This window comes from Pleurodeles waltl, chromosome 1_1, assembly GCF_031143425.1.
Source record: "Pleurodeles waltl isolate 20211129_DDA chromosome 1_1, aPleWal1.hap1.20221129, whole genome shotgun sequence".
Classification (NCBI taxonomy): Eukaryota; Metazoa; Chordata; class Amphibia; order Caudata; family Salamandridae; genus Pleurodeles; species Pleurodeles waltl.
The window spans coordinates 227,348,181-227,360,908 of NC_090436.1; the positions used below are offsets into that span (position 1 = coordinate 227,348,181).

The 12,728-nt window shown below is 39.4% G+C and overlaps 1 protein-coding gene across 2 annotated transcripts in view; it reads left to right on the forward strand.

Moving 5' to 3' along the window:
• EGFLAM (EGF like, fibronectin type III and laminin G domains) overlaps positions 1-11,284 on the forward strand; it is a 563,129-nt gene extending 551,845 nt beyond the window's left edge. For both annotated transcript variants that reach the window (XM_069221264.1, XM_069221268.1), the window contains 2 exons: positions 2,943-3,046; positions 6,259-11,284. In XM_069221264.1, the coding sequence (XP_069077365.1) occupies positions 2,943-3,046; positions 6,259-6,413 (259 nt within the window). In that variant the 3' untranslated portion in view covers positions 6,414-11,284. The remainder of the gene's footprint in view (positions 1-2,942; positions 3,047-6,258) is intronic.
• Positions 11,285-12,728: the final 1,444 nt, after the last annotated feature.

Genomic DNA, 12,728 nt, shown 5'->3' on the forward strand with positions numbered 1-12,728 from the left:
AGGAAACAAGCTGAAGTCAAACCCCTCCTCAAAAAACCCACTGCAAACCTCTGTGAACTCAAAAATGACCAAACCTATCTCTCTGCTCCCATTCTCTGCAAAAGTACTGGAAAAATCGATCAGCAAACAACTCTCGGGACACCTGGAAAAATACAACTTACTGGACTCCACCCAGTGTGGTTTTCTCTCCAACTACAGCACAGAAACCACCCTCATTGTTGCAACAGAAGACATCCGGATCCTCCTAGACCAAGGAGAGAATATGGCTCTGGTACTACTCAACCTCTCTGCCTCCTTTGACACCATCAGCCACTACACCCCCACCATAAGACTGCACCATGGGGGTATCAGGAGAAACACCCTCACATGGATCCAGGCCTTCCCCACAGGACACACCCAGAAAATCCACCTGCCTTCCTTCGTGGCAGAACCCAAGGACATCATTTGCAGAGTTCCCCAAGGCTCCTCCCTTAGGCTCACCCTGTTCAACATCTACATTACCTCTTTGGCAGAGATAGTGCACCACCATGGACTCAACATCATATCATACGCTGACGATGCGCAGCTAGTCCTCTCCCTAGCTGAAAGATGCCCCACTCGAAGCCCACACATCACCCAGACAAAACTTGAGCAAGGCTATGTGCCACGTAGCCGGCTGGATGAGAAACAGTTGCCTTAAGCTAAACCCAGAGAAAACAGAAGTGATCATCTTCAGGAACAACCCATCACCTTATAATGGCACATGGTAGCCCACTGAGCTCGGAGTACTTCTGGCCGCAAACAAACCCGCCCAAAATCTAGGCTTCATCATAGGCAGCAAGCTCACTTTCAGAAAACAAGTAAACACTGTGACAGCAACCTGCTTCCATCAACTCTGCATGCTTCATAGGAACTGTCACACAGGCTGCCATCACCACCAGAAGACTGATTATGGAAACGCCTTGTACTTGGTCTCCCCACACCATTGCTCCACAGACTTCAGACCACCCAGAACGCTGCAGCTAGACTCATCCTGGACCTAACTGGAAGAACCCCCCACCTTGAGAAAGTTCACTGGCTTCCTGTACACAAGAGATGCAGGTTCAACATTCTTACCTTTGCCTTCAAAGCCCTCCACAACATTGGACCCAGTCTCCTCAACCACAGGCTCTCCTTCCACCAGCCCAACAGAGCACGCCGAACAGCCAACCTTGTCCTCTCACATATACCCCTAGAATCCAGCGTACCTGAAGCATGGGACTTGCCTTATCCTACATTGCCGCCAACAACTGGAACAAACTACCCATCTAAGTTCAAACCACACCTACCCTCGCAATATCCAGGAGGAACCCTCCCACCCGCAGCATCATCTCACAGCGCCTGGATACCCCCAGGGTGATAAGTAGCACTATATAAATCGATGATTGGATTGGGTTTCATCATGTAGCTCACTTACTGCTCCTCTGGCGGTTTCCTGGCACAGTGTCCTCTGCAGGTTAGCACTTTGCCTCATCCTATTATTGAATAAGCAGGCAGGACGGGGCAAATGCACAATGTTCTCCTTCAGGGAAAGGCGCCAGAATGAAGTTTGCCACTCCTTCTTATCTGTATGGCCTGCCCTACCTTGCTCAACCGCTGCGGCTGTAGCTGCACTGCAGTTGGCTGTTTGAGTTCTTCAATTGCAGCCATGTTATAACTTGGTACCCAGTGGACGCATATTAGTGCAAATTGTGTCTAAGTAACCTAAAAACATGTGATTTAAAAGTACTACAAAAGCAATTGTGTTGCATTTTTAAGGTGCTAATAGAACAGAGAGTAAATCCTCCGTTCTGAAGAACCTCTTTTTATTTTATTTGAGCCTTGATCTCCATACCTCAGCATAAGCTATAAATTGACAATAATTAAAATATGTCTGCCCGTTGTGTCTTATACATTTATGATTACCTCTAGTTATGGTATTAATAATACAAACGTCATACCAGGTGATGGAGTTGGACCTGTAGCAATGGAAGAAATGTACTATGACTCATTTAAAATGCACTTGGACTGAGGTCATAACAAAACAGATGACAAGACGAACACATCAAGTGTGACATCTGTTGAGACACAATTTCAACCTGAGTGAAGCCCATTACCATACTATCTTGTGCTTTAATCTGGAGATTCATCCTTACTAAGGACTTGTGTTGTTCTTGCATGATGCAAGTCATCATAAGGCAACAAAAGACCTTAACTGGGATTTACTAAGCCACTCAAAGCCACTTTGCGTGGCTTTGTATGGTTTAGTAAACACAAAGTAATGTAAGGCAACCCATACCGCTGCATTGCTTTACTTTGTGTCGCGTAGACATTACATGGGTGGAGCATGGGCGTTCCCGGCACACAGTATGCTAGGCAGCACACAGTGCACCAGTGCAATGCGAGACCAGAAATACTCCATATTTCTAGAAATATGGAGCATTTCTGCCCTGTACACTGTCACACAATGCAGCGCAGCAAGTTGCCGTGCTTGCATGAAAGAATGGTAAATCTGCCTCTAGGTTTCTGAATGATTACAACCGAAGCAGGGCTTTCAGTACCCGGGGGAGTTTCCCAATAACAGAAGCGACTAGTCCTAATTCATGTAGTTATACTATTGTACATCTTTGACTTTAGTTACCACAGGTAGTTACCAGGTAGATATAGTAGCCACAAATATTTAGGGACCACCTCCACTCCCCCCATCTTAAATTGGATTTAAACTTTTATTGTTGTGATACATTTTTGTGGCAGTGAAATAGTTCAAACAAAATTAAATTTCTCATGTAAATATGCCATTGTTTGGCATTTTACTCGAATTTACTCTTGGTAGTTTTCCTTTTCATTCACTTTGTTCCTTAGTGTATTTATTTTTTATGATACCAAGAGAAATGTAAAGAACATGTGCACCAGCAGTCATGAATAGCTTTGTATTTCTGTTGCAGTGATGGTCAATCAGGAAAAGTAACTGTGGACGATTATGGTGCACGGACCGGAAAATCACCGGGGATGATGCGTCAGTTAAATATCAATGGAGACTTATATGTTGGTAAGTGTCCACCTAAAGATGACAATGATTTACTTTTATCATGGTCTTAGACAAATGGAAAAATCGTTTTATCAAAAAGTACAAATTTTCAAGTACAAATTGTAGTTTTAGTCGGAACCCAACTGCCACTTAAGAAATATAGCCATGAGGCACCTCCCTTTTGAGTTTGAGGAACAGACTTTATTGTTTGAGCATACTTATTTCACTTGAATCAATAGCACCCTGCTTTCTGGCACCTCCAGGGATTCTTGGAAGCTCCTCTGATGGGGTGTCCTACACCATACATTCTAGAAAATCTCACACACTGGGGTAAGACAACTATACACAGATCTGCTCATGGACAACAGCTTTCAACTACACACACTATCGGGTGTGTGTAAGGAAACTCACTGCCCCACCCCACAGACCACCCTCTACAGAGACTGTCCCAGAATATACAAACCTGCACACCAACATGCTGCTATACAATTTGATACATAATTAATTATACATTTTGAGTCAGATATTAAGTCAAGGACCCCGACTGCAGACAAAAATTTCAACTGAAACCACTAAAATACCAAAGAGGTCATAAGAGGGAGAAAGCTGTGTACATGAGCAACATAACATTTTGGGCCTGCATTGGGCACTTTGGATACAGACCAATCACCCATTTACTGTCTTCCTTGCAGTAATTAGTCACATCCCAAAATGTGGATTGCTGAAGTTCACAAACCTGTTGCCTGGGAAAAATTAATTATGTAGGTGGCATTTTGCAACTCACTTCAAATGGCGGCAAGCACAGCAACCTCCCACCGCTGGATTCAGATTCCTCCAATTTTATAATGTCACTTAAATCTAAAGAGAAGGCAGAAAATAAATTACCACCTAACTGGATGCCTGAAGTGCAGGCAAAATGAATAACCTGTATTTAAAGTAAATATAAATAAATTAAATAAAAATACTTTGAACCAGGTTTGTCAGTGAAGAGAAAGGTACTACTTTTAGGTGAATAATGTACACAGGCTTTGTGCAATCACTAAAAGTGAAGGAAGCCAGTGGGTAAAGTGAGCTGATCCATTGTCCCATGCTATCTACTGTGATGGGCGGATGCAAAATGTGAATGACGTTTAACTGACCTATAGATGCAGACCACTGACCCAAAGCCCATCTATGAATGTGTTTTATGTCTTGATTCTTTGGAAAAACAAGTATGGCGAGGCAACTAATGCTTTTTTAAAGGCCAGACCTAGAAAAGGTCCTTTCAGGAATGACATTGAGGTGCCTTCTCCTCCAGAGCCCCCACGGTCGGCAGTCACAATTACCAAAAGGAACACTGTTCCACCTAAAGTCAGGTGTCCATATCCAATCAGTGGTTTGCATCTGCAATTGTTATTGCAAATCATTGATATGTATCATTGTGACTCCTAATTAGGCATGGGATGCCTCTTTTATGCCCCTTCTTTTTGATATTCATTAGGGTCTGCAAAACCCCCAGACTTTTATGACTTGTCAAAGGATTGTACATAACAAAACATACTTTTGCAAGTGCGAAGCCTGGGTTTTTGAGATTTGTATGCCTTGTGACCATAAAAGTGTTTCACACGTGAGGGCCCTTATTCCCAAAGTTTATTTAAGATCAGCACTTACACAACAGTCTGTTTTGAAGAACCTGCATAACAAAAAAGGAGGTACAAAAAAGTGTAAAACGTCAGGTATCAATAAATGGCAAAGGCATATCATATATACATCCTTTAGGGGAATCTGTAAACAAGATAAATGATTAGCATGCATATAGCCATAAAGTCTAGCTAAACAGGAGTCCCAATGCCAAAACGTTCATGAGCTACTCTGAGAGGCAGGATCATTGGAAAAGAGACTGCACCCGCTTGGAAACATGCCTGCTAAATGTGGAAGTAATAAAATTCCAGAATGGGGACCTAATTGCTGGAACAGAGCATACCATCCTACCATAGAGTGAGAGAAGTTCTCTTCACTACACAAGCATTCCAGATCTTGGTCCCCAACAACACTGAGGAGCGAAAGTTCACATTTACCCAAAAATGGATTATTATAATGGTAATATAATAATAAAGCTACAGACTTAGAAACCAAACCGAAAGTTAATATTTCCTAAAACTGGCATGAGTAGACCAGAAGAAACTGAGATGGCAAGCCCTAAAGCAGCCATGTTCCAAGTAGTATATTTCAGACTGAGAGCAACAACGTAGCATTTATTGCATAATTTGTGTAGAAACATTGTTAACTTTCTCAGCTTTAGTTTGCATCACTTGTTACAAAATTCCACATATTTGCAAGTAAGTATGAAGTTGATCGCACTGCGTTCTCTGTCAAATAACGTCCGTCCAGTTGTGGGACTAAGAAACTTTGTTACTACTATGTTGAATTGAAATGTGTCCATGCAAACACGTTATATTAACAGCAGTAGAGAAGTGGGGGTTGTACATAAGTATGCAAAGCAAATGCATAGATACACAGCCAGAGAGACAGACAGGCAGGCACACAGATGCACTTTTCCGTGCATTTGAACTGTATAAATCCTATATTAAAAATAGGTAGATTTACATGCACAACCGCAGATAAATTCTGAGATAAACAAAACCAGGCCTTCAATATATATGTACTTGTGTACAGTGCCTGATTTATTAGGAAACAAAAATACCAGGACCTACAATATTTTGCACAAGTGCACTGCAGCTGTACTTTCGCTTGTCAGCTTAAACTCTAGGTTTAAACCATAGTTTTATCATTTTTTGTTATAATAAATGGCTACATGCTGCACTAACGGGTTTGCTAGAAAACATCACACACTGCCCCATGTGACGCATTCTAATAAATACAAGCAAGTTTTTTTACAAGTAAGCAGCGGAGCCAAGCACGGGCCCAAACTGAACACTGCTTGTACATATGTGTTGTATGTATAGCATGAATCTAGCTGAAAGGCAATTGGGCACAGTGCAGGGTCAAAGGGAAAAATACAGTTAACAAGTGATTTGGAGGCATAACTGGGTTCTGAGGTGCATTTGGACTGTAACCGTGCCATGGTGTAGTGTTTTTAAAGCAATATGTGTGTCTCTTTATCAATATCATGTTAGTTAGAAGCACAGACATATGTGTCCAGAGAACACAGGGACAAATAAAAATATTTGCAACAAGCAAACCTATGGTCATATTTTCAGTGTTGTTACTGTCTGTTTTTTTCTGCTCTGTAGGTGGAATGAAGGAGATAGCCCTGCATACAAACCGGCAATACATGGGGGGCCTTGTAGGGTGCATATCGCACTTCACCCTGTCCACCGATTTCCATGTCTCCCTGGTGGAAGATGCTGCAGACGGGAAAAACATCAACACTTGTGGAGCAAAATAGTGAGGTAGAGACTTTCAGGAAAATAATACTTCCAGCGTTGTGAGACTGCTAAAAAAGACTTATTGTTCCCCGAGGAAAACCTTCCAAGGAGCCACCGAAAGAATATTACAGAAGATGGGAAAATATGAATCCCTCTTGTAAATCTTTTGCTTTATAAATTGCACAGTTTTTAGTGAATGAATTTAAAGTTGAAAGACTTCTAATTTACATGAAGTGTGTGTCTTTGAGTCTAATTATACAATCCCCTTCACAGAATTGACGTCTGACTACATGAAAAGATGCACTCAGAAAGGGAAATGTGATATAACATTTCATATCCATAAGCCTAATTTTCTGTTAATAGGTATTGGTATTTAACATGCTGTCTATAAATACATACAGCAACCAAAATGACTGACAAATATGCAGGTTTCCAGATCACTTTGAATTACTCGAAAGTTAAAGAAAATCTGCATGTCCAAAATAGAATGTATGAGCGATTAATTTTGACATCAAATAATAGTATTTATTGGTTCTAGAAGGCATATTGAAAGCTTTATCAGTCATTTACTAAAGTGTGCCAGTGTCTAAAAATCAGTATTAGTGCTTTACTTAGCAGTGAGGATAACACTGAGAAAAAAATGTTATAGAACCATTCTACAATCCTTTCCATACAGTTAACGCTTCTCGTTTTGTTATAGAAGTTCCTTAAAAAAACCAGATCCACTTGATGCTAAAATAATCAACATCACAGGTGTTATTTCTAAAGGTGGAGGTCTCACTGCTATACATCAAGCAAGTTCTTGTTTCCCCAAAGATGCAAGTGGTACCTCGAAAAGCTGTCCAGCAGTACTAGATTATGGCATTATGGTCTGAACAATAAAGGAACCATACAGAGAAGTTATGTGGGTAAGCCCCAGGACTAGTTATGGACCCACAGCAAACATAATTGGGCTTCAGACACAATCTACCATTTTATAAGCTGTTCTTGAAGGCTACATCAAGGTGAATTCCAATGAAGGCTAAATAGCTCAGTGGACATGTCACACCTCTGAATGTACTTCGGAGATCAACAACTTCTCTATATTGATAACATACCTTTAAGAGGCTCAGTTCTGGACATATAGTATAGGTAGTTTGCTAAATGTTCTGAGATAGTTTCACAACTACAGATATCTCACCCTAAAATCATTGCCCATAAAGAAATCTAGTAGACAGTTCAGACTACCTAGAAGGATTAACACTTTATAAAGTTTCCCTGATACCTTTTTTCAGCTACCAGCACCGTTTAGTCATTCTTGCACATTCATGCATTTGCACTGTGCTTAGAGCATAGCACCTGAATCCTTTTCCAGAGATTACGTAATAAGAAAGATTTGTTATCCAGGTTATTACATTTCTCTTTTAGTGGGTAAATGAAGGCTGCCTCTGAGTTATTGTTTTCATTACTTCATTGTTGGCTATTTCCTGATGTAATCAAGGTGCGTGTAAACAATGTTACATATACATTTTAATATATTTACACAATACATTTTGCTCTGTCTAGGGATTGTTGTAAATCCCTTTTATGGTGTGTCTAATAATGATCATTTACTTTAAGATCATTTGTAAAAACAAGCACAGACAGGGGACATATGAACTGTCCAGTACATGCTCCTCCATAAAGAAAAGTTCAAAGGTAGTGTTTGTAAACTTTGCCTCCATAAATGCCCTCGAGTAAAGATAAACTTCACATCATCGTCAAGAAAGGCAATGGTTAGGAGTACAGCACCTCTTTTATGGCCTGGCAGAAAAGTCTTAATTCCTACCAATACTTGCTCACTTCTATCATCATCACTGCATCGTGTGTGTTAATTGCCCCCACCCAAAAACAGTCAAACATGAACATGAACTAAAGTATAAAGTAATAGGTTCAAGTAAATATACAGAATTTACTACCACATTTAAGAAACAGTCCAATGGGAGAGGTGTATCTATCAGTAATTGCAAAATCACATAACAGGAATATATGCTATATAAATGCATTTAGAAAACAGAACAATAAGCGCTGCTGACACCACACTTAGGAAGGCATAACATCCTACAAATTAGTGAAGAATTGGAGTGTAGAAACACTAAGCATAGTCATGCAACCTAGCCTGAAATATACGTGGTGAATTTGGCTGCTACTGACTTGATATTAGAGCCGACGGAACTTGTACTTTGCTCTGTAGGACACTATACAATATACATTCACCAAAGATTCAGTAACAATTAAATGCTCCTTTAATCAAATTGATTTCAGTTCAAGCCAGGCACCTCACGCTCCTCTCAGCTATAAAGATGGCAGAAAATTGGCTTTCTGATGGTCCTTCCTTTTTTAGAATGAAAGAGGAGTTATGACCTCCACCTAACTCATTCCTTATATTGGGCCTAATTATATAAAGTACATGTCCAGCCTGTTCCCATTTTGAGGGAAGCATTCAGATTGCCTCAAAAAGGAGCACAGGAAAGCAAAGAAAGACTCCTTATTCTAAAAGTGCCCCACAGACTGTAACTGCTACACAGCAGTTTTTTCCTCGAATTTGGCCCTGTCACATCTGCTTGAACAGATAATTTAAAATGAAGTTAACCCCTCAGAAGTAGCATTTGTATGTGGTACGAAACTCCAAAAAGCAGCAAAAATGGCATGTTGCCAGTCATCCACATCAAAGAGGATTAGCGATCAAACTGTCTTCAAGAACCATGATTAAGGAAAATTAGGACTTATTTATAATGCTGCTACATGTCTAAATACATACTCATACACATGTACATCTATATAACTTATAGATCAGAAGCAAATATATGCCACCTGTACAGTTATGCACCCGGACATTCATTCAAAAGCCCAAATTGAATGCCCTACTCTTTTGGCCCCCCTAGTTGTCCATCACGAGATACACAGCTCCTCTTGAGTAGTTTGCATACTTTAGACATTGCAGTGTAAATTTACATTCATCTCGATTCATGATTTGTTATCTTCCATTGTATTTATGTGCATTTATAAAGCAGACATCATGCCATAAAGTAAAACAGCATGGTAGAAAGTAGTACAGAGGAAGGAATGGGTCATGAAGAGTAATTTATCAAGACAGAATGTTTTTGTAAGTCCCACTTAGGACAAGTAGAGGAGCGGACGGTTTATTTACTAGTGTATGAGATGTTCCTTGAAGGTTCTTCACATGCTTTAGAAAGTGGAGAACAGAATGAGCTAGTGAACTGGGATGAAATTTCAGATCCTGGATCATAGTCTGGTCTTCATCTTGCAGTTCTTTGTTCCAAGTCTGGCCATGCCACTGCTGGGGCTTTTACACGGACCCTGCAGGATTGTGATTTACTCCTGCCACCAAACTGTGAGATCTTCGCTGACATTCAAGCAAGGTTACTGGGCGGCTGCCTCTCTTTGTTTATCAAATGCCTATAGAAGCAGTTTCCACATTCTTGCAAACACAGTAAACTTACTGTCAAGCAAGAAGACAGTGGTGCTGTTTTTAATGTATTACACATTATACCTCATTCAAAGCGATGCAGAAGTAGCCAAATAAAGAAAAAGATGATGGAAAAATATGTAATGATCAGCTATTGCCATGTTGTATAAGGCTATAACCAACAACACATTCTGACAACTTAGTATTTCTGCTTTACAAAGACAAAAGGGACAAAATAGACTAAAAAGACAGCCACGCCAACAAGGATTTTCCGGCCCATACAAACTACCTTTCAGTATGCTTGTTACTTCTAGCCTGTTCAACTAATGGATGAAGATGTTCACTGAGCTCTAGGTAAATCCTTCTCTAATATATCCAGATGCATCCTCTCAAATAATTAATGTTTTGTTTCTGCCTGCAAGTATCAAACTATTTCTTCTTTACCGTGTCTCACTGAGGAACTCATTTTACAAATTCCTTCTCTAGCTTTTAAGACAAGTACCTAATCTCATACTACTTTTGTGTGTTTGTGCTGCCTTTTCAAACACATACGTTTGTGTACACCAAGGTCCAATAGAAAACTAGATGAAGATGTAGTACTGTAATAGCTTTTTTCAGTACAGAAATACAAAAAAGCTTTAGTTCTAACTCACATAATTTACAATGAGGTTACTATAATTGTCCTTGGACCATTGAAAATATGCGAGCCTCCATCAAATATTGGAATGAATGAAGAAATGCATACATTCATGTATGGATTCCAGTGGAAATAGGTACCAAATATTCATGGAAAGCAACAAAGATAACCATAAAATCTGACAATAAATTAATTATTTTAATCCTGTATCATTGGCACAAAGTTAATATCAAATGTTGGAATAAATGAAGAAACCCATTCAGCATTAATAGAAAATAATGAACAGTTTCAAATACTTAAAGGGAGTTCCTTCCTACACTAACTTCACACGTTGGTGGGCTGATTCACCTATTTTTAAATAAGGTTACACATTTTTTCATATATAATTAATACAATTCCAGGCATTATGTTTTATAACAAAAACGTGAACCATGAACTTGGCTAAAGGTACAAATTCTTACAAGAGTGTCTTCATATTTTGTACTATAGCCCAATTACTTGACCCTACCTTTGTAAAACCAAACTAGACATTTTGTACATGTATATTTTTATAGATGCAACAGGCTCTGGTAAATGAATACTTAGTATACGTTTCACATTTTAATCCTTGGCACCATTCCAAAATCATATTGTTTGTTGATTTGGAAGAGCTATGCTATGTGTTCCAAGGCCTAAACATTATTTGTAGAGATATGTGTGAATTCTAACTGGTTTTAAATCTGATGTTTTCTTTTGTAAATTTTGATGAGTTAACTTGTACATTTATGAAGCCATCAGACGTAAACAAATTAAAGATTTGAACTAATGCACTGGTGTCTTTTTAGTCTATAGTTATTTTCTTTCTAAAGCAAACAATTACCAACCACTTTCTTTATGCTAAAGAAAAAAAGTGATTATTCACCTGGCCAACACCCGAACAGTAATAGTACCAAATCTATGCTATTTGCTAAATTAATACTCATTCTCTGCTATTTACCCATCAGCCAGCTAAATATCTGAAACTTCTTTATTTATCTGGCCACATGCTCAATAGCAAATATTATGTACTATTTCTCAAGCTACTAAATGATTAGTGTAAAAGGCATCGTTATTTTACCAGACATGAACAATAAAGAGACTCAGGCAATCGAATGGGTTGCAGGAAATTGTGTGAAGCATTTCAAATGAAGTGCATAAACAAATGTAAAAAAGTATGTACAGAAAAGGGAAAAGATTAAGCTAAGTTATTTACAGGTAAAAATTTAAAAGCAGTTTAGAATAAATAAATGTATGCTGTATGAAATTCAAATTACAGATTGTAAATCAAACTTCTGCTTCAGAAGCTTCAGGAAATGTCATACATATGTTTTGTTCTTCAGTTTGAGTGTACCTGGCTGTTTGTATAAGATAGTTTAAACTCATCTCTTCAAAGCATACTGAATATGTTTTAATGAATGTTGCATGCATGTGTTGGGCCTGAAAACCTGGATATGCTCCAGAACCCACATCTGGGGTTTAGTAAAGTGTGCTCCTAAGCATGGGCCACTGATTGTTGTTGCCTTTGAGGAATGTTTACTTGAGACAATGCTTATTTTAGAACTCGTGAAGGAATCTGGGGCACGTGTGAGCCTGTTGCCTGAACTTGTGGCATCCTCATTACTCAGACTTTGTGTGGCCAGGTACAGCAGCCTCATGACTCAGACTGTGTTTGGCCAGGTGACTCAGACTGGGTATGGCCAGGTCCAGCAGGTTTTAAAACTACACCAGTCTCAAGGTAATTGCTTGCCGCCAGAGGTCTTCAAATGTAGAGTGGGATTCTCTGCTCCTCCAAACTTGTTCCTGGATCGTCTATTCCAAAGCCTAGCATTGCAGATGCCAAACCTAGCAAAGAAGCGATCAAGAAGATTAGCATCATAAAAGGCAGTAACGTGCTGCACGCACTTGAAAGGATTCTTACCTGTTACCTTTGATAGTTGATTGCCTGATGTTCAGACGGGCAGTGCACACTAGAAAGGCACGTTATCAGTGTCCTTAGTTACTTGAATACTTGCTATCTGCCCAATAATAACGCTAATTGTTGTTAGCTTGCAATGACAGTACAGATCTGAGTGTGTGTTTGACAATTATTATTTTAGCGATGTACTATGAACATGTTTGTAGTTGAGTTTTATGTAGCATTTTTGTGATACCAATCGCTGCCTATGATAAAGAACACTCAGTGCTTGGTGCACACTAGTTTCAAAAGATGAATCAATGGTCTGTTATTCCTAT